The sequence below is a fragment of the Drosophila sulfurigaster genome, chromosome 2R (assembly GCF_023558435.1).
Source record: "Drosophila sulfurigaster albostrigata strain 15112-1811.04 chromosome 2R, ASM2355843v2, whole genome shotgun sequence".
NCBI lineage: Eukaryota > Metazoa > Arthropoda > Insecta > Diptera > Drosophilidae > Drosophila > Drosophila sulfurigaster.
Window position 1 is genome coordinate 6,460,425 of NC_084882.1, and position 21,852 is coordinate 6,482,276.

At 37.7% G+C, this 21,852-nt stretch overlaps 1 protein-coding gene across 1 annotated transcript in view; it reads right to left on the reverse strand.

Annotated features, from left to right (window-relative positions):
* Positions 1–20,380, reverse strand: part of LOC133837756 (uncharacterized) — a 59,152-nt gene extending 38,772 nt beyond the window's left edge. Inside the window, exons 1-2 of the mRNA XM_062268614.1 lie at positions 20,010–20,380; positions 3,669–4,473 (exon numbers count right to left, since the gene is read on the reverse strand). Coding sequence (XP_062124598.1) covers positions 3,669–4,137 — 469 coding nt within the window. The 5' untranslated portion in view covers positions 4,138–4,473; positions 20,010–20,380. The remainder of the gene's footprint in view (positions 1–3,668; positions 4,474–20,009) is intronic.
* Positions 20,381–21,852: the final 1,472 nt, after the last annotated feature.

Sequence of the window (21,852 nt, forward strand, 5' to 3'; positions counted from 1 at the left end):
AGAAAAAAAAAATGAAATATAACTAAAGTTATAACCATATGCTTCCATTATTTAGTATCTTATTATTATTAAAGAACTTCAAGTTGTTTATTTGGGCGGCCAATCCACCATGCAGGTAGAGCATTTGTGACCACGTAAAGCTTGTAAATTCTGAGTCAGCATCAATAGCTGAGAAACTTGTATCTGTCTGTATGTCTATCCGTCCGTATAAACAGCTACACCTCACAATAAAAACAAAACAAGTAAGAAAGTTTCAGTCGAGTGGGCTCGACTGTGAGATACCCCCTCACCCATTTTGAATAAAAGCAATATATTTTGCGGTATTATTCTCAAAATATACCAAATTTACTGCAAAAATACTAAATATACCAATTGATATATGCGGTATATCGATATAGTACCACATTCAAAATATACCATAGACGGCATAATATACCAGATTGTCGGCCAAAGCAACTAAAACCCCTTGTAAGTAGGCGTTTTTGCCCATGCAAGAGTATTTCTTTAATAACTTCCACAATTTTTATCTGATCGCAACCAAATTTTCAGGAATCACAATTACTATAAATACATACCAAAATTCGCAGCTCTATCTCTAAAGTTTCGCTTGTTATTTTTTTGATTTGCGAGGGCGGACGTGGGTGAGGTAAAAATTTGAAACAATCTTGACCTGCGTGCAAACATAACAAATGCTGTCGATTATAGCTCTATCTCTTACAGTCTCTGAGATCCAGTGTTTCACATGGATAGATGGACAGACACGCAGTCGGACAGACGGATGGCTAGATCGTCTCGGCTATTGATGCTGATCAAGAATATATATACTTTATAAGGTCGGAGATGCCTCCTTCTACCTGTTACATTCATTTCCTGCCGGCACAAAGTTATAATACCCTTCTACCCTATGGGTGGCGGGTATAAAAAGAGAAGAATTTATTTTGTTTTTTGAAATCTTATCCCAATACCATTATAACCGCTTCTAAAATAGTAACAAATATATATTGTAGCAAGTATAGATATGTGCACCCAATTATACTACATTATAATGCACAAGTTCTTTTTATCGGACTAACCTTCCTACATGACAGCACGTCCTTCTTTTATGCGAAGCTTCAGTGCAGTTCTTTCATTTGACTAAGAATTAACTGAGTTTTTTGGACTTTAATATTCTTTTCTAGTTGCAACGTACAGATGTCAGCGATTACTGCATTATGGTTAAACTAAAAATACAGTCCGTATTTTGAATATAAATCCTTAGTACTTTGTGTTTTTTGTCACTTGTCTTGGAAAGTGCAGTCGACAATATTCTTTGTGAGTATGCACAGAACACTTGTTGTGTGGTTAGGGACTAGATTTACATCTAAATCTTACATCTGCCTTTTGGGTTTGCCGAAAACCAAAACATTTTCATAGACAGGGTTAAATGTACATTAAATATTCTATAAAAAAAAGACGAATCGATTAGCCCAAGTAAACATAATATTAAAATATTAGATTTTTAAACCCGCTACCCATATAGTAGAAGGGAATTAAAATTTTGTGCCGGCAGGAAATGTATGGAACAGGGAGAAGGACCCTATAAAGTATATATATTCGTGATCAGCGTCAACAGCCGAGACAATATAGACATGTCGTTCTGTCCGTCCGTTCATACGAACACCTAGATCTCAGAGATGGATATATTATTGTTTTCGACAGCACTTGTAATTTTTGCACGCAGATCAAGTCGCTTCAAATTTTTGTCACGTCCACTTCCAAATTGACAAAACTCGAATAACAAGCGTAATTTAGAGGTTAAAGTTGCGGTTTTAGCAACGACAATAATATTTAGTATTTAATAGTATTAAATAAATGCAATAATATAATAGTATTTATGATTTATGAGGTATATAAATATAGCAATTTTAGTATACTTGCTGTATATTATTTAGTATATTTTAGAAATAAAACCACACAGTTTTGCTTTTATGTGTACCGTTTTGTTTTGCAAAATGGGTAGCGGGTATCTCACAGGCTTGACTTTAGCTTTCATACTTGTTTTCTATTTTGTGTAGCTTAATTCACTAGAACCATTGCGATAAGTTGCGAGGTAGATAGGGTGCAGGATATTACCCTGACTACGGCTGTGACCTTTTTCGGCAGTGCATTGCTGTCTTTTTCAACACCGCACCGTCAAGGACCATGAGCCATTCGTTTTCACAGCATCCACGCCCACTTCGCGTTCAGAGCATTTGACTGCATTGCTCACTTTGCAAGTGCACTTTCCAAGAGGTGTGAGTGCGAAATATGTGTGTGTGTGTATAAGTATGCATGTGTGGGTAATGGCTCCCTTAGCGCTGAAACAAAAATGTCAACATCCGGCAACAGTAGGAGGCCTGCTGCAAAAGCTGTTACTGGCTCAGCCTGTCTCTGCTGTTTTTGTTGTTACTTCTTCAGCTGTTCCCAATTCCCAACCCCCTTCCCACTCCTCACTCATTTGACTCGTCGTCTACCCGGTGCTCATCCTGGGCGGTAGCTTCAAAGCATTTCGCTCTTTTACAACCGTCTAATGCAATTTTTATGCTGCACTGAAGCCAAAAACGTTTTCGCTTCCAGAACGTCTTTCCATTGTTTCAGTGCGACGCGTTTATTAAATTGTTTGCATCATTCTCTCCCACTCACTTCGCTTTGCGTTTTTCTCGCTTTCTCTTTATTTTATTGCCCCTCTCGTTTTGGTGTTTGTCAGATTCTTTTATTCACTTTATTCTGGTTTTTGTTTAGTTGCTTTGAACGAAATATCTGGCGCATAATGCAATCGTCGAGGCGTGCTCCGACTTCGCATTGTGCTAGCAATCTCATTGACAGGCAGCTTCATTATATCCATCGTCCTGGGGTGCGTGTCAGCGACAGCCCAAGGACGAGTAAACGATGCTTTGTGCTACGGAGCACGCTGATTGCAACCTGACAGCGCATTTAATGTGCATTGTTATACTCCAACAACCGATAATGCGCTACTTGGCCTTTACAAGGACCCAGGTAAAGGCTATTAAATAAATGCTATTAATAATACATACAACTTGATGTTTTGATATTTCTCTCGACTGTTATTAAGACTATTAGTACTGCTTCTGTCATTAACTTTTCAATTAGCAAACATAATAACTCAAAACTTGGATTAACACTTAATCACCATTCTAATTTAAAATTACTCCATTTGCGAATTTAATGCATATATGTTAAGCATTAGCATCAAGGTTAACTATACCATTAGCATTAGCATTAGAATTATTATACACTGCTTCATTTACGAGTTTAATGCATATGTATAAGCATTAGCATGAGAGTTAACTGTAGCATTGGCCATAGCATTAGCATTAGCAACGAGCAATATATTAGCTAGATTTCCGAATCTAATGCATATAAGCATTAGCATTAAGGTAAGGCATTGGTCGTAGCATCAGCATTTTTTACATTATATTTACTATATGTTACATTTATTTAATACATGTTAAATATGTTGTATAAGAATGTCTCTTACAATGCAATTATTTATATCCATAAATAAACAGTGTATTTAAAATTGGAGTCTTAGAATTTTGGGAAATTTTATCATCCACTCATTTGTAAAAAAAGCTAGACTTTTATTCTGCTCGATAAACACAAATAAAAAATCGTATTATCAAACTTACCTTTCACCAGCGTGAGGATGCCCAGAGGCATGACAAGCACAGCCACCATTAAATCCGTAATGGCAAGCGACATTAGGAAATAGTTCGTCACGTTCTGCAGGCGACGCTCCCATGCGATGGCCAGACACACCAAAATATTACCAGCGGCTGTACCAAAGACCAAAACAAGTGCCAGCAGTGCCCAATAATTGTTGGCATCAAACGGTGGCTCCACCGGCAGAGTTGTTGGTGTCATTATTGGCGTTGTGGACACATTGCTGAGATTCCAATTAGCCATCTGGTGCTGGCTGTAATTGTCTGGATTGGGCAGCTGCCAAAGCAAAAAGTTCTGCAGCTCCTCCACGCTAAAGTCGAGGCTTCTCCAACCCCCATCCTCATCCTCTCCGCTTGCAACGGTGCCGCCATCTTCAGTGCCACTGCCTCCTCCGCTGTCGTTATAGTTGAACGTTGCATACACATCTTCTTCCATATTCGCAGAATATCTGCCTCTCTGGTTTTTCTTCCTATGTATATTTCAATATATTGCTCTGTTGAAACTTCCAGCAAGATATTAGTGTCGTTGTTGCACTCTTAACAGACGTCCTTGCCCCATGTATAGAGGCTAAAAGTTTCTCGTGCCAATTGAAATAGCGAAATGCAGCGGAAAGCCTAGCACGGTAATGGGAACTGCTCGAAAAACGTCGAAGCAGCCACTTTCGTCGCGTTTCTAATCGTCAATACCTTCCAGCTGGGACATAACGTTGACTACAACCTGCCGGATATTGGTGGCAAACATTTTATGGCACAAAATTGTCGGAAATTTCTGCTGCAAAGAAGAACGAGAACTTGATTGAGGCCAAGAAATGCAATTAGAAAAATAAATCACGCACATCAACTAAAACCTTAAAACCTATTTTATATTCAATTCTTACATTAAATTCAATATTTTGTAAACATTGGAATTTAATATTTCTGTAAGTACTATATAATACGCATAAATGCTAAAGATTATACGAACATCTCGACGCTTAAATTTGAGTATATTGTAATAGGCTTACAGAGCACTGCAGAGCAGCGTTTATTTAACAGGATTCGTCGATGTTAACATGAAGTTTACATTCAGTTTACTGAGTTGCTTGAATGTGACCAGCTTACGATCAGGGGAAATTCACGCAATTGCCAAGCTGCTACAATTTTAACATAGTAATGAAGCTCAGCTTTATATTTTAATTTCACTTTATTTCCATCATGAATGAAATTAAAGTTACTTAACGCTCACCAATATTTTTATATGCATCAATTAGTATAATTTGACTGTAATAAATAATTATTAAATATTTCTTATTTGTATAAATAATTATCGCTTTAAAATTCTGCAACATAACTATCATACAGCGTCACTACGAATTTTGATGGCTTAAAGCGACGTATGATTGTGGATAAATAATTGAGACGTATTTCATGAGAAATTGTTGAAACCACAAAAGCCAAAACAAGGAAAGTCAAACATACACACACACACACACACAGTCAAAGTCAGTGGCGGTGAAAGCAGTTGGAAAATATTAACCAAAACATTCAACAAAGAGGAGAAAAGCAGGAAAATGAAATTTATTTTCGCACAGACCACAAATAGTCGAGTGAAATATCTTTTGAGTATCATTTTTGAAGTTGGCTACTTTGACGCTGATTGGCCTGTGGCCAGGTCAGAAACCACTGGTGTGAACGTGTGTGAGTGTGTGTGAATAAAAGTGTATTGTCCATAAACAGAAGCCACAACAACAATGACAAAACAATTCATACGGGCAAACGGAGCAGCGCTCGAAAAGAGGACTCAACTCGACAGCGCAACCTTGTTGACTTTACGAGTGCCTCCTCTCTCTCTCTCTCTCTCCCTCTCTCCCTCTCTCTCTGACTCGCTCTCCTCCCTCTTTAGCTTGGTCCGCCTTGGTTAGCTGTCTGCATGTTCTGTCAAATGTTCAAGTGTCAATGTTGTTGTTAATTAATTTTCCTGCCTGACTGACTGACCGACTGACTTACTGACTGATGCATGCCATAGATAAAAGCCAAACGGTTCCAACTCTACCAGCTCTAACCTGATCCCTTGCCCGATTCGAATTCCGAGTCAGCGTCAGAGTCCGAGTCCGAGCCCAAGTCCTAGTTCGAGTCTCAGTCCGAGTGGTCGTTGTTAGTAACCATGATAAACAGTTTATTGTGGTTGTTGTTGTAGCTGTTGTACAGCAGCTGCTACTGTTTACATCTCTGTTGTTGGTGGTGTTATTGGTTGTAATGGGGCTATTGCCTCTATATAGCTCTTGCAGTTGGCTAATGACAGTCAAACGACCACTTCGAATAGTTGTCGAGTGTTTAAATTTCAAGCCACTACGCTCTTATCCGTATTGTTGTTTGTGCTTATACTCTGTATACTACTTGATGAACAGAGAGGAATATCTGCTCCATTGCTGCTAGACCGACAACGCATCGGACTAAGCAATAAATTGAATACATTCTCAATGTTGAAACCTGTTGTCCATGCGCAGGATATGCCTGATGGACGAGCTTAACTATTTCACACACACACATATGTACATACATATGCATATAGATTTACTTACTATATATAGAATATCTCTCTTTTATTTCACCTGTATATAAATGGCCTGTCAGCACACAAAACGGCCTCAAAGTCGACCCGGAGCCATAATTTCTTGTTTGTGTATGTGTGCGTGCACACGCGTCTATGTGTCGGTGTATGTGTGTGCCACATCAATGACGGCCATTTGGCCATGAATTGCAGAAAGCCCATACACTATATACATAAGTCCAGAGGAGTCGGACTGGCTGTATCGAATAAAAAGCAGCGCACCATTAGTCATATTAATCCCAGCAGAGTCATTAAGTCGTAAAATTGCTATAGGTTCAGCATGGAGTGGAGTGTGGGTGGCGGCAGTAGGAGTAGGCAAGGGCGAATTCAAGCAGTCGGCTTACATTTCCTTTTCCTTCTTGACTGACTGATATATTCTTCAGGTAAGCACACAGACATTCAAAGATTCATTCATTCATAAATACAAACGAATACAAATGAACAGATATGTATTTGGGTCAGTAGACGGGTCATTCGATGAATGAATACTCTTGACTTTAAGATGACCACGTCGTATATTTAATTTCGATAATGTGTTAAGTGCAGCATTTGAGTGTTAGGCGACAAATGACAACACAAAACTGAATGATGTCAATTGAGTTCGAGTCAGAGGGAATAAGAGCGTTAAGAGTCAACGAAGGTCAGACACATCAGAAAAACTTATCAACGGAATTTGCTAATTCCTGTTATGTCAGCTAACGAAAGAAGTATTGCCATTTCGACAGGATAGCACATTTTTTTTGATAACAACAAGGATTTGGCATACAAGCACTATGTTATACACATCCATCAAAAAAATGCTAGCGAGATTTCATCCTAAGCGTTCCGGTTACTTCAATATGTTTGTTCGATAAATGCAAATAGAGAACAACTTGGACAATGTTAGACTCAGGCTTAAAGTGAACATTTGTTATGCTTCAATAAATTAAAAGTCATGTTTATTTAACAGCTAACAGTAAAGACTACAAACGTATCAAGTATACGCATAGTATTTGCAAGAAAGCGACTTGCTGAGTTCTCGGCTACAAAACGCTGTACAAATGTTTGCGTACAAGTATTTTGAACATGTCAACGACAACAAAAGAATCAACTTGTCAAGCCCTTCCATGTCCCTTCCACCCACCGCATAGCACCACATCACACAGCCCCACTGTGGTTGGCGCTGGCGCCTCAAACAGTCAACGGGTGTCAGTTGGCATATTTATTTGCGTCAGCAGCTTAAGGTCGTGTTTGATTTAATTTATTGTATTATTTATTTATGTTTTTCTGTACTTGTGTTTCTTGTTGTTGTTGCGATCAAAGACGTTGTCGGCTTTAACATTTTGACAGGAGACGCCATTTGAAAGTTGAATTTGATAGCTGAAGCAAATTTCTGGCGCTCTTTCTTGGCTTCCCTCTGCTAATGCAAATTAATTTCATTTCTTTTCGTGTGTATTTTGTGTAATTGAATCTCGAAATTGATTTCCTTATTGCGCATATTTCAATTATAATTAATTTATTTGCATTTTATTTTGACAGTGGACACTCTGTGCTCAGTTTGCCACAGTGAACTATGGGAATGCGAGCACAAATTTTCGTAATGAAATCTTCATTTCAATATGTAGCCTTGTTTGCCACGTACATACATATATTCGCATTTCTTCACATTTAACTTATTGTATTAAGTTTATGATATCGGTTTTGTACTTGCTCAAACGTACCGATAATTTACATCGATACATTAATTTACATATTGCGAACTTGTTAGTATTAAAATATCGATGTTGACTATATCATCGATATCATCAATCTATTCGATAATTTTAAGTGTCACTTGTCTGAAGACGACGCCAATCCAGAACAAGCACTGAAAGTAAATATGAGTAAGTTATTAGCTGAGTTAACGTAGCCGAAAAATAAGTGTAAGCCCCACAGTAAAGTGCCGCAATGCCACAAGCGCCACATGGCCAACAAATAGCACCCACTCATTCCAAAAGTTGGTCGCAACTATAGTCTACTTTTATGCGCTGATGTAATAGGTATTACCATTGACTAGACTTTTCCGGTTTTAACGCCTTCCGAAACTAACCCAAAATATAATTTGGTGCGCATTCTTTGAGCTCCGGCTGACACACCCACCGGCAAGATGGACAGTCAAACGAACGCAGCGAAGCGGAGGGACGAAGCACGCAGTAGTAACTCCTTTTACCCTCCCTTCCTACGCTGCCCAAAACATTCTCTGAAGCTAACGATTAATCACTGTTACAGTTGCGTTTTTTACGCAGTTCACAGTAGTTCAGAAAACCAGGTGAGAGTAGACAGGGAGTGCGAGTGTGTGTGTGTTTTTCTTTTTCGACGATTTACCATTTATTTTTAGTGACAATGACGAAAACACTTAATGATGAAGCATGAGGGAACTGGAGTGGGAATGGGAATGGGATCGCACCAGGAAGTCGCAAAGTACCAGCAACAGAAACACACTTGACAAATATTTGCATACTCTATCGTCACGAAGTATTGCTGCTATTGTGTCTGACTTGACTTGGGGAAAGTTAACATCAAGCAACCAAAATGAACGAGTAATTATGATTATAGAGAACTGAGAATTCGTCAAATTGTCGTCGTTATGATTCATTGTCCCATTCATAGAGAATACTTTGTAACGCGTCATTAATCACACCGACAGACAAATGCGGCAGATCCCCGCACTACTTGGACCCCACCTATTTACTTGTCATAGCGAGTTAGCACTTAAAACGTTAGCTAAATTTACACATGCACTCAGGACTCACTCAGGAGTCAACAGCAACAGTCAGGAAGGGATGCCGAGAACGAGAAGCAACCATCTGTGTATGTGTGTGTGAGGTTGCAGGGCAGTCAATCGCAAAGGCAGAAGCCGAGGCGTGACAGAATGTGGGCGGCAACTCTAACACTTATCGTTCATTATTATCTGTCTATCTACAACCACAGAAACACATGGACAGACACAGACACAGAAGCACACACACACACACCCACACACATGCACATAATTGATTTCTTTTCTGTTGTCTGTTGTTCTGAGCCACCGAAAACGCAACGGAGACAAAAGCAATGCGAAAGCATCGTCGCTGTGGCCTGGCCAGGACATTGTTGCCAATGCCGTGGAGAAAGGCGTCTCTCTAGCTTGTTATAATTTAGAGCATGGCACAAGCTGACATTGTGGGCGTGGCATGCTTAACTTGGCTTACGACTACAGCGTGAGCTATAAATTAAATTCGTTGTACAACCGACGGACCGAAGGATAGAAGGACGCTGCGACGGGATGTTCAATTAAGACGCGCTCCTGCTGTTCCACTCGGAAAGGCAGAGCGGCAGTAGGAGAGGGGCTGAATGTTGTTGTTTTCTATCGTATGCGATTATATATGGGTGTATGTATGTGTGAGAGTGTGTGTGTGTGTTGGCCCTTGTGCTCGTGTGGTTTTATTAGCAATTTCATGAGGTTGTCGCTGCTGGAGATAAGCGAAAACATAGCTGAAGTCGGCCCTCAGGACGAATATCCTTTACAGCAGTAGCAGCAACAGCAGCAGCGGCAATTAGAAGCTTGCTAAACTAATTATCCTTGTCTAGTGATGCACATCAACCACTTGAGCTTACATGCTATGCCAATAGTTGAAGTTAAACTCGCGGAAGGCAGTCGCGCCTCATTTAAATGACAAGACGACCCACTTAAACCAACACAGCGCAGCGCAGCACAACGCCACGCCCACCGCCTTCAGCGTGATTAAGTGAACATAACTTTGATTAGTGTTCCTTCATTTGTTTGTTTATACACATTCGACACGCCCACTTTTCTCTGGAGCGCCTCTAATTGCGGGGCAATTAAAGGCAAATTGACAATGACAATGGAAAAATAATTAGATAAACTGTGGCAATGCCAATGACAATGGTAATGGGTACAGCGGGGGCGTTAAGCGTACGCAACGAGGTGTTACACTATGTTACTATGCATCTACCCCTCTCCACACTCCCTATTAATCTTCCTCACACACACACATACTGTCTTGCGGTCTTGGAGACATCGATATACATTAGAGCCACTGATTTGGGTCGCAGAATGACCAAAGGAAGACGAAATCAAATAAATATCCTGACGGCAAAATCGGAGTAAAAATCGTTGGGGTCTGCTCTTATCTGGCCAAGGCATTGGAACCCAAATCAAATTAAGATTTATGAGCCCAGCGATGTGTGTCTAGGTCAGCATATTGCTCCTCCAATTCTCTACAGTTGTTGTGTGTGTTTGTTGCAGCTGTTTACTACAATTTTTCACATTGTTTTCCATCATTATACCATGCAAGCTTCGCACCTGCGCCTTGCCTCGCCTTGCTCTTGGCCAAGCATAGCAGCAGCATTAATGGAATATAACCAGCAGCAGGTGCGCAAATTTTGTTGTTTAGCTGTGCGTAAGCCAAAATACAATACCTGAAATAACACATACCATTAGTACGACAAAGCTTCAATACTCTCTCAGAACATTCTGATAGCAGTCAATAGATAAGTTGAAACTATTGCGTGGAAAAGTGTTTTATCACAATTGTGAACGAATTTGATAGCTGCACTGTTATGGCCGTTGTAAAGAGTATTGGCGTGTACTTATGTATGTATGCCTGAATATATGCATATAAATACAATTTTATTATATTGATTTGGTCAAGTCAGAGAAGCAGTAAACAATCAACGAGCTAAGGAGTCATTTCGTTTTCTCGCTGATCGTTTGTTTGGCAGCAACATTTTCATTTTGATGACATATTTTGCTATTTGCGTGCACCAATTATTTATACTCTACGCACGCACACAAACAGACACACACACACACACGCATACGAATTCATTTTGAGACCATCGCGATGGGCGGAAACCCTTCTTGCCACACATTGCACAATTCGATTTGTGTCATAAATTGGCAGCTGACAGGGGCAGCAATAAAAATAAGCGGCCATAAAATTCAATTATGGCCACAACAAGTGCACAAACAAACACACCCACCCACACACACACACACACACACACACACACACACACACACACACACACACACACACTCGTAATATAGATACTCACACTCATTCTCACACACTCATATGACTCCAGCTCTGACTTTTTTCCCGTCCCACTTCATATGCAATCAATGCAATCAATTGTGCATGCATCTATACTCCCTCCTTCCTCCTATCCGTCTGTTGCCACGCTCCTCAGTGCGTAGTGATGTTGCCAAATGGTTTGCTGGCTTGCCGCTGCAACCGCACACTCCAGGAGACACACGGACGCAACATGCAAAGCGACAATTTGGTTAGTGGTGGGGCAGAGAGAGATAGAGATAGAGAGAGAGAGCTTAGCAACATTTTTGGTTACTTTGTAATCGTCCTAACAAGAATATGGAACAGTAAGCTACCCTGTAAATATGTTAACATCGATTCCATCACTTTTACTTATAGCTGAAATAGTTACGCTCATTCATCAACTAAACGTTGAGAATCTTTTGTTCTATACCATATTGGGTAGCAGTTAATAGGTTATTAAAGGTGATTAAAAAAAAGAAACATAAATAAGAAATTTTTTTTTCTCTCTTCTCTTATTTACAATCTGTCCATTTTAACAATAAGTAAATTGTATAATTAATATTAAATTAACAGAAATCCAATGAGCCCTGCTATTATACATATGTAACATTTTTTCAGTTGCTTGAATTTATCTATCGGAGAGATCGAGTATGTGGTATCATTTCAGTCTTTTTACTGTTATTTAGTTAAGAAATATGAAATCAAAATCTAAATTTTGTTAATATTTATCGAAATAAAAAACAGTATTTCTTTTCTTACAAATTAAATGGAGAATACCTCGAAAAAGTGCTCTGCATATTACTGAGTGCGCTTACAATGCAGTTCTCCATGCACACAAACAAAAAATTAATACGTGTTTTTCATATGTAGGAGAATTCTTTTGAAAAGCACTTATCAGACGCCAACGAATAACTGTACGAAAATATAGTGTTTACAATGGGGCATGCCCGGGCAGAGAGATGGCGAGAGCGAAAGGAAGGAAAGAAAAAGAAAGAAGAAGTGCGTTATAAATTTGCAATATGCGGCGATATGCAAAAACGCAGCACCCGGTTCCGAACTCAATGGAAAATTTATTAGTTTCGTGCATTTGTTACAATGGGTGGAATGGGATGGAACGGAATGGAATGGAATGGATGGCAGTTGTCGAAGCGGGAATTGGCCAGTCAAATGGAAATGCAGATGCGACTTCCATCTTGCCAGGATCAAGTGAAACATTTTCAAGTGTTCTTTTGCCTTTATGGCTTAAAAAGAACAATACTGAAAATTGCAGCTCTATTTAAAGCGTCTGTCGAAAAACAAACTCTTCTAAATAGGAGAGCACCATTTTATTTTAATGAAATTTTAAATTGTTTGAATAGCAAATATAAAGTATTGCATACTACTAGTTGCATACGAGGGCGGTCTGATAAGCAATGGGCTTAGTTAAGACTTTTTTTTTTATTTTTATGAATTATAATTTATGTGATTACATTTCCATATGTGTGGAAAAGTTTTCTAAACTTTTGTCACACTGCACAGGGGTTCGACTTGTTACATTGTTACAAAATTCACCAAAATTAAAAAAATTAATATAAACATATACAATAAAATCCTTGAACATGTCGGATAATCATATATGTAGTTGTCATGGAAACGAACGGAACAAAACAAATTTATTATTTTTCAAAATATATTACCTAAACTTAATAAGTTTTGGTCAAATCTGACAACTATAGCATATAGCTGTCATAAGAATGATCGGTTAGAATCAAACATTTAATATGAAGTAAATCAAATTTGATTCAAAAGGAAAAATAAGAATATTAAATTATTAACTTATAAATAAATTGTTTTGCACGACCTCTGAATGGGAAAAGAGTCAACTTGGACGACGTCAACATACTTAATGCCTTACAGACATTCGCAACTATCTGCAGCTAATTTCATAACACTTAGCACCTTACGCAACAAAACGTTGACATAAAAGTCAATCAACTAGATGTAATAATTTTTTTTATTTTTGGCCTCAATCAGATCAGCCTTGCATGAGAACTGTGCACATGCAAATTGAAATGCCTTTAAATAATTTTTTCAATTGAAACAGTTGAGAATTGATTGAATCCTTTATTGAAAATTTTGGAATATATTAAAAATTTATTGCTCGATTATCTAAAAATAAAAGGCGCACTGCAGATGTTCGTCCCCTATATTATATTCATTTAACTCGCCGTAACAGTTGATTCAACATTTGATAAATATACATATGTGTATCAAATCTGTAAGGTTTTTTTACCCATCTTAATTAATGGAAGTTGATGACAACTGACTATTTCGATAAAATTTTAAGAATCTTAGATCTTATTCAAAATGTACTTAAACAATTATAATTATAATTAATGAAGAGTGAGAGATACGAGTATTACGGAATTCGCTATGTAATTTCGATCCACATCCACCCTATTCGATTAACTTTACTCCTCTTAAAATTATCAAACTAGTTGACCAGAACTAAAAAAAATCAAATAACTACTTTTAAGGGCTCTGACTAATCTTATTTTTTGAAGAGGTTATAAGAATGGGAGAAACTAAAATAATTTCATGTCGAAAAAGTTTCGTTTTCTTAGTAAGCTATTAAAATATCTATCCACCCTCGCTTGCATGTGCACATATCATACATAAAATCATAAACAGAATTTACGTATTCTTTAAGCTCTACAAAACCGAACTTTTATAATTCCTTCAGATTTTTCGAATTGTTGTATATATATTTTTAAATGGAACATTGCAAGAGAGTCTCAGGGTCAATCACTCGTTAAAAGAATGCCAGAAAGATAATTGGTACTGATTGAAATTATATTCACATTTGACTATACAATATAATTATAAATTGTAAAGTGTAACACGCCTTAAAAAAAATTGGGTGTTTTATCTTTATATATTCATGTATTTACTTATCGATTATTCATACTGATATTTACTAACGCTTCATTGAAAATTTTTGCAAATTGAGTGCTAAAATCAAAAACTGAGTTAAAAATAATTAAATTGAACATATATAACCTATATACATATTTGCATTTTTTGAAAGAAGTCGTGCATCATATTTAGTTGTCATTATTTTATAGGATTTGCTGAGTTATAAATTGATAAAAATGATTTTACGAATTTCAAGAGCTATAAATAGTTAAAAAAAATATATATAAAAAAAAAAATAATTACAAGGAAAATCTTATAAAATATGAGTGATTCTCTCACAAAACAATTTTTTTGTAAATATGAGATTATGGGAGACATTAAATTTATCCATTTTTTATGCAAAGATGAGTTTTAAATAGCTGAAATAATATTAAATATAAACGACTATATATAAACTGCACTAAAATTGATGCATGGAATCATGCATGACACCCTCCTTCAAAACTTGACAAGACTGAAAATGGTTCATGAAAAATTATTTGCAAATTTAACCGTTAAAAGTCAGTATTCGCGGCATTGAGTTGAACCTTTAGAAAAGTGCTGCAATAAATTGCAATTAATTTACCAGCACTTACCCCGTTTACGAGTATTTGCAAATGGAGTCAGTTTTTGTGCATAAAGTTAGCTGTTAACAAGGCAATTAATTTAATGACTTTAATTCTTTTATTGGTTTTGGGAGTCGTGATCTATTGTCTAATGATTCGGTTTATGGCTTTTTAATGGTCCCAAAATGTTCGCTGCACAATAAATCAGGTAAATCGGTAAGTGAGACAATACTTAACACGTTCTCCCCGCACACATATAACCTCGCACATTTCATCGCTGCCACACACACACTTATACATACATACACACACACACACATACACACACACACACACGGAGCAAAGCACACATGGAATTGTTCTCGTGTAATATCGCATTAAAGAGGAAGCTTATCAAGGGCGCAGGCATCAGAAAAATCTGTCACTCTTTTGCCTTTGGCTATGGCTCGTCCTTAATGTCATTAAATCCTATCAATTTTCGTCAACAACAAATTTAAATATTTATATAGCAGCTTAGGCAACCAACAACGACAAAACAACAACAACAGGAGCAACAACAATAATCAGGCCAAAAGAAAAGGTTCAAAAATTGCCAATAAAAGAGTGGAATATGGTCCAATGGATGACTGGCTGGCTGGCTGGCTGGCTGGATGGATGGATGGATGGATGGATGGATGGATACTTGGGATATTCTCGTACTCGTATTTTATATGTTGATGATGCGCTGCCCCGGCCAGAAATGAACCCAAAATGCGTCCAAGCACTTAATTGAAGCTATCAATGTGTACATATGGCCATGTTTGTATATATGAGTATGTGTGTGTGCAGAGCCTTGGCCATTTCTTGCGCTTTTCACTACTCTATCTTCTGTATCCACACACTATCGATAACAGTATACACACAAGTACTCCACAACACAGCACTTTAAATACATACATATGTTATGTGATGTGTAGGGTATCTATCAGCCAGCCAACTACCAAAAGCGATAAACCTCTTTTCATTTGTTTTAGAATTTTTTAAAAACATTGAAATAAGAGAGAATCTATCTATATATCTGTATTTAATCCCCTCTTAGACTGTGTATGTGTGTATGTGTATGTAGCTGTATCTGTGTGATTACTTTATCTGTACTTTTGATAGCACATCTTTTAGTTAGCTGTTGGTTTTGTTTGTTCGTTACATTTATTTTGGGACAGTATTTTTCTTCAATTCACCAGCTAATTAAATTCAGCTCTTCAGTTAACCATGCTGATGCTGATTTAAAATACGTTTGAATAACATCTTTTCAGAAAGTACTATATTAATTAAGTTTTTAGCAAGGTGAGAGGGAAACGTTTAACTCTTGCTAATGGAGTTCTTAAAATTGGTCAATATATGTACTTGAAATTTGCATTAATGGAAATAGCCAACTTTAAAGGAATTGAATAAAAGCTGCTCCCACAGCACATTATTCAATACGTAGTATATATATGTATATATATATATGTTATATGCAAACTGAGAATTCAAACTCTAGTTTTAAAGCCAGCTTAATTAGCTGCTGCATTTGCTTTTTGCTAGAAGCTTTTCACAGCTTTTCACTTGTCGCTTTCGCTTTCGCTTTTAGCAATGTTTCTGCATTTGCCTTTGCCATGCGATACCATGTGATGGACTAATGTGTTGTCTACATCCTCCATACCCTCAGTCCCCTCTACTCTGCTCTGCTCTGCTTACTGGATGTGTCTGCTCTGCGTTGCCGCGTTTAAATCAATTTACGCGCGCTTTGGCATATTTTGTGGTCCATGGTATCTCGGAGGATGGAAGGATAGAAGGGCTGTAGTTGAGGACTTTGCCGTGAGGATGCTGCACTGTGGCTGTGGAAAATTGTAAAATGTCGTTGACAGATTTTTCTTATTTTCGGCTTGCCGCTGTCAGCAATTGCAACACCCGCTATCTCGCCTCATTCCCAGCTACTTCAAATGGTTCGGCATGCCGCAAACACTCTCAAAATTTATGAATAAAAAGTTTTCCTTTTTTCGTAACTAGCACAAATATGCGCGACTTTACTCATGGGGAATTTGATAGTCTTGGCTTGGCTTGTCTTTGCAGCAAATGGAATGCGCATACAAAATTGTACGCTCATTGAAATTCCTTGAGTTTTAGATACTGTGCGATTTTGTGCCACCGGCTATACGTGTAATTAATTTAGTAAGACCTTAAGGTTTGGATTCTAATATTAGACGTGAAAGACTCCAATACTCCTGAAATGTACTACCGAGTGGCATTTAAATTCAGAATGAATATTACTCATTTCATTAATTAAGAAATATTATACCAAATTTGTCACAGAGATTCTTGATCAGACTAACCATAAATGTCGGCGCTACTAAATTAGAGGATTTAACTGCGCGAAACCAAAATTTGCAATCCTGTGCAAGCAAACACAAAATATTTCCAGTTCATACGAGTATTACAGTTTGTTAACGACTATCTCACTAATTAATGCATAATATTGTACACAAATATTGTATTTATTTACCCATATACAAGTGTTAGGGTATAGCTTATCGCTAAGCCAGAAACAGTTATAGTCGCTTAACAGTCATAAACAAGCGACAAACCAACGACGTCAAAAATGACAACAACAAATGAAAACCTGTTGCTCTTGTGGAGAGTATTCGAAGGCTAGATACCCTGTGATCAAAGAATAACCGATTAATGTTGTAGTAAATAAATAGAAGATCTACAAATAAAGAGGATGCTAACGAATTTATTATGAAAATAAGTCTACCCCTAGCAGAGAATTTTCCTTGGGATGGTGGCAAGTGCCTGCAGGGTATAATTATAATCCGCTGTCGGGCCAGTTGCTGCTCATAAATCTCTAAAACGTAGCCAAAATCAATTGGGCGTACTAAGTTAATACTTATCATTCGGAAGGTTTACGTCACGGCAAGAGTCACGACGCCTGTCATCATTTATGAACGGTATGGAAAGAGTGCAGGGAATACGAAATCGAGAAGGGAATCGGAATGGGGATGGGGATGTGGATGGGGAGGGGGGAAGGGGATATTTGTGCCAGAACGTTTGATTGTTATTATTAACACGTGACTGAAATGAGGCTAATTCAAGCGAAAATTTAATTAAAAATGCGCTAAATAACTACAGAGAGGAGCAAAAGGCGAGAGGAGGAAAGGAAATAAATGAAAGAGGGAAGCAGAAAATGAGTAGAAAGAGATGAAACGTGACAGGAACAGCAGATTGCTGGCGAACACCAATGAACAGAGAGAGAAGGAGAGAGTGAGAGAGAGGAGGCATCATTTGAAAATTGTCCGCATGATGTTGTTCATTTTGCAGATGCCTTGTAAATTGTTCAATGGTCACTTTGACTATGACTGCTGTTGTTGTTTTTATCGTCGTTGTCGTCGCTATTGGAGTCAAAGAATTTTCACGTTTTATGGGTATTTTTAATTGCACGACAGGAAGCTATGTTCGTCTTTATCGATGGCTGGCTGTCATGGTAAAGCCTGTGTGCTCGGGCTTTCGCACGGACAACAATAGCTGAGCCAGCAGCTGACAAACAGAGGATAACCAAGAGCCAGTCATACACTTCCCTCCCTGCCCCTTCACACCAACCAGCAACCACCAACCACGCAAATGAAAGGGGGCAGCAGTCAGATGATGCTGCATTTCATCGATGGCAATCCAGAGCTTCACATCGCATCAATTAATTACTTAATTTATTGACCTACGAAAAGCCAGTTTATGGGCATTTAATGTCAGTTGATTAAGTTGTGACCCAGCAGCAACTGCAGCATGAGATCTGTCACTGCCCCAAATAGAATCCAACTATCCAACCAGCTGCTATGATTTCATTAAGTTATAGCATTGCACAACATACTGGGATTAAATTAGAATAAATTCACAACTCAATTACAATGCTATTGAAATACGAATTGCCAACAAAGGGTGCGGCTAAAAAATAGCAACGAGAAAATGGGCAAATCTTGGCTAAAAGCGTGCTAGTGACGAAACCCATTTTCAATTGCTGCAATTGTACTCTGCTTTTGTACCATTATTATTCTTATTTGCAAGAAAGGGGTTTCTTGCTCTCTCCCACTCTCTTTTGTTTTCCTTTCTGGTTTCGAGTTTTCCTGCATTTTAATGGGTATTTGTTATTGCTATTGCAGTATTTCACTTCTTGTTGGTGATGCAATGTTGTTGTTGTTGTTGTTGTTATTTGCGGTAGTCGTTGCACGACATTGTGCGCTTAAGGATGCACGTTTTGCACTTGCCACTTGCAACTTGCCACTCCGCAAACAATTCCTTGGCTCAAAGTGAGTTTTCCTTTTGACGGCCTCCTTCGTCGCTTGCCCCCTCAGACATACATATGAAAACATATGTGTATGATTACGAAATGGAAAATTATGCTCACAATATTCTCTAGATGATCCTAACACGCTCCTTGCTTGTAGCGTTGTACAAGTTTCAACTAGGCTCTAATTAAATTTGTTATTCTCTAATGAGCTTCAAATTATCTTAGTAAAAGCAAAGCAAATATTCTTATGATGCTTTTGCTCTTGCTCTGCTTCTAATTAAATATTGTATCTTGAAATAATCGATGAACCAAAAAATTAATGATTTACAAATTTCGCACAATCTAACTCAGGTAAGATAATTGTTTTAGTTTTTGAAACCAAATTCATAATATTTTACGATAGTATAATTCTTTTTATTCTCCAAACTTATGATTAAATAAATCAATATTTTTTTATAAACTTTAACATTTATAAAGTATCCAAAAAGAAAATATTCATTGTTACATTTTCCCAGATAAGTCTTCCACATTACCCCACAGATTCAGTAAATTTACTTGACGTTGTCTACCTGATTTTGTAATATTTCTAAAATCAGATTTAGTTGATATTACTTATTCTGATCTTGATAATTGGCTTTATTTAAATACAATAAATACAAAGGGAAAAATATTAAAAGAAAATTAATAATTAATTGGTGACAATTGTGCAACGATTTAAGGTATATAGTCACAATCTTATAGAGTATGTATTTTTGAGTAACTATAATAAAGTTGAACGTCATCAGAAATATTTATTAACTGAACACTTCACATTTGTATTATATGATTCGTTGTTGACATTACCTCTAACAAGATCTGAATATGGATATTGAATATCAATCAGATCACGCACGCGGCATACAAATTGGTGATATTATAGTACGCTCATTGAATTGATTGTGGTTTATATTTAGCACTGGATAACAATTAACGCCCACCTAAAATTGGTGTGTTAAAAAACTTTTAAAAACCCCGCGACATCTAACTACACAACACTAAAATGGTATTCAAATTTCAATTTGAATAGCGTCACTTGTTGTGCCTCAGTTGCGGACTGGGCTCGTTATTGGTTTCAGTTTCTGTTTCTGTTTCGGTTTCGGTTTCCGATTCGAACGCGTACTCGGTTGCCAATGGCTGCGGCCTTTCGAAAGGTACCGTTAACGTGCAACGCCGACCAGGAACTGAATCAAAACACAAACGTTCAATGAATGTGGCCCAAAACTTTCGCGACAACAAGACGAATGAATCAACCGACAGCCGAAACCAAAACCGAAACCGAAAACGTTGCCGAAGCAATATTCAACTGACGACCAACTAAGAGGCTTCCAGTTGCAACCCATTCCAGTGAGCTTGCTGCCATTGCCATTGAATGGGAAATCGTCGGACTGATAACGAAGTCAGCTGCCGTTGCCAGCTGCTAGCTAAGTGTTCTAACAGCTGATAGCTCCTATCATTATTATTAGTTTGTTGCTCAATATGCTAAGGATATTTTCTTTATACTTTTATTACAATAGTTCTAATTAATATATCTACTATTATACTTCCATAATTGTACACAAATTGTGCAAAATGTATTTTCGTCCTGTCATTTTATTCGAATTTAAATAAAACTTTTGCAATTCTATTCGTTCTTTGCATAATGTTTGCTCCGCTTTATACTGCACTTTCTGCTACAATTACAACGAAATATTCACTACACTTTCTACTACGTTTTTCGTACTTTTAGCTCCCGTTATTGCTCGTACTACAATTTCACTCCTCTTTCTACTACAATTCGCGAGAGTGCAAATGCGCATGCTCCAATCAACCCTAACCTCAACCCCCGCGGTCAGTTCACACTGGAAATATGCCGCTTTCCGGCCCAGAAACGAACTGTTGCTCATTTGAAGCTAACTGTTTTGGACAGAACAGCGCAGAGCATCACATGTATCAACTGAACCAACTGAGCCGCCTTTGCCGGCACTAGAGCACTTTGAATGCAATTTTTTACACTATTACTCATACCTTTAGGCATCGAGTAAGCGAAAACATTTTGGATGTGTGTCTGGACTGCAGTTCACCTGCCTATCAATTTCCAAATTTGAGCCAAAGGGTTAAGGGCGCTTGCAAAAGGGCACGTTAAGTGTTTTTGGGATGTGCACTTGGCGTGCCATGGCAAATGGCTATTCGAAAAAGCATTCAGATCTGCTGAGCATAGAAGTTTTGTGTTGCGCGATGGGGACATCTATTGGCTTGGCTTATGATGAAGCTGAAAGTGTTCCCCGTCCCCCTGAAAAGTGTTGTCACATACTCGTATCGAAACAGGAAGTTAAATCGCTACTCATTCCACTTCCGCAGTGCAATCGAATTAAATGCTTATATGCCATGATTGCATTTTATTTAAATGCAAATATTCAACAAAATTCATATGTGGCTTACATGGCGACATTTTATTTGCACTTATTTTGAATATTTGAACAGTTTCATTTTTGTGTTCTCCGTTTTCATTTCCGAGCGGATCCAAATATTTAATCGCATAACGAGAATTTGTGCGCGATTTCTAATTGCTGCTGAATTTCACCCGACGCTAATATACCCTTGATAATTATTCAATATGAAACTATGAAAAAATCTCACTTTTATTTATTTCTTAAAAATAACGTAACGA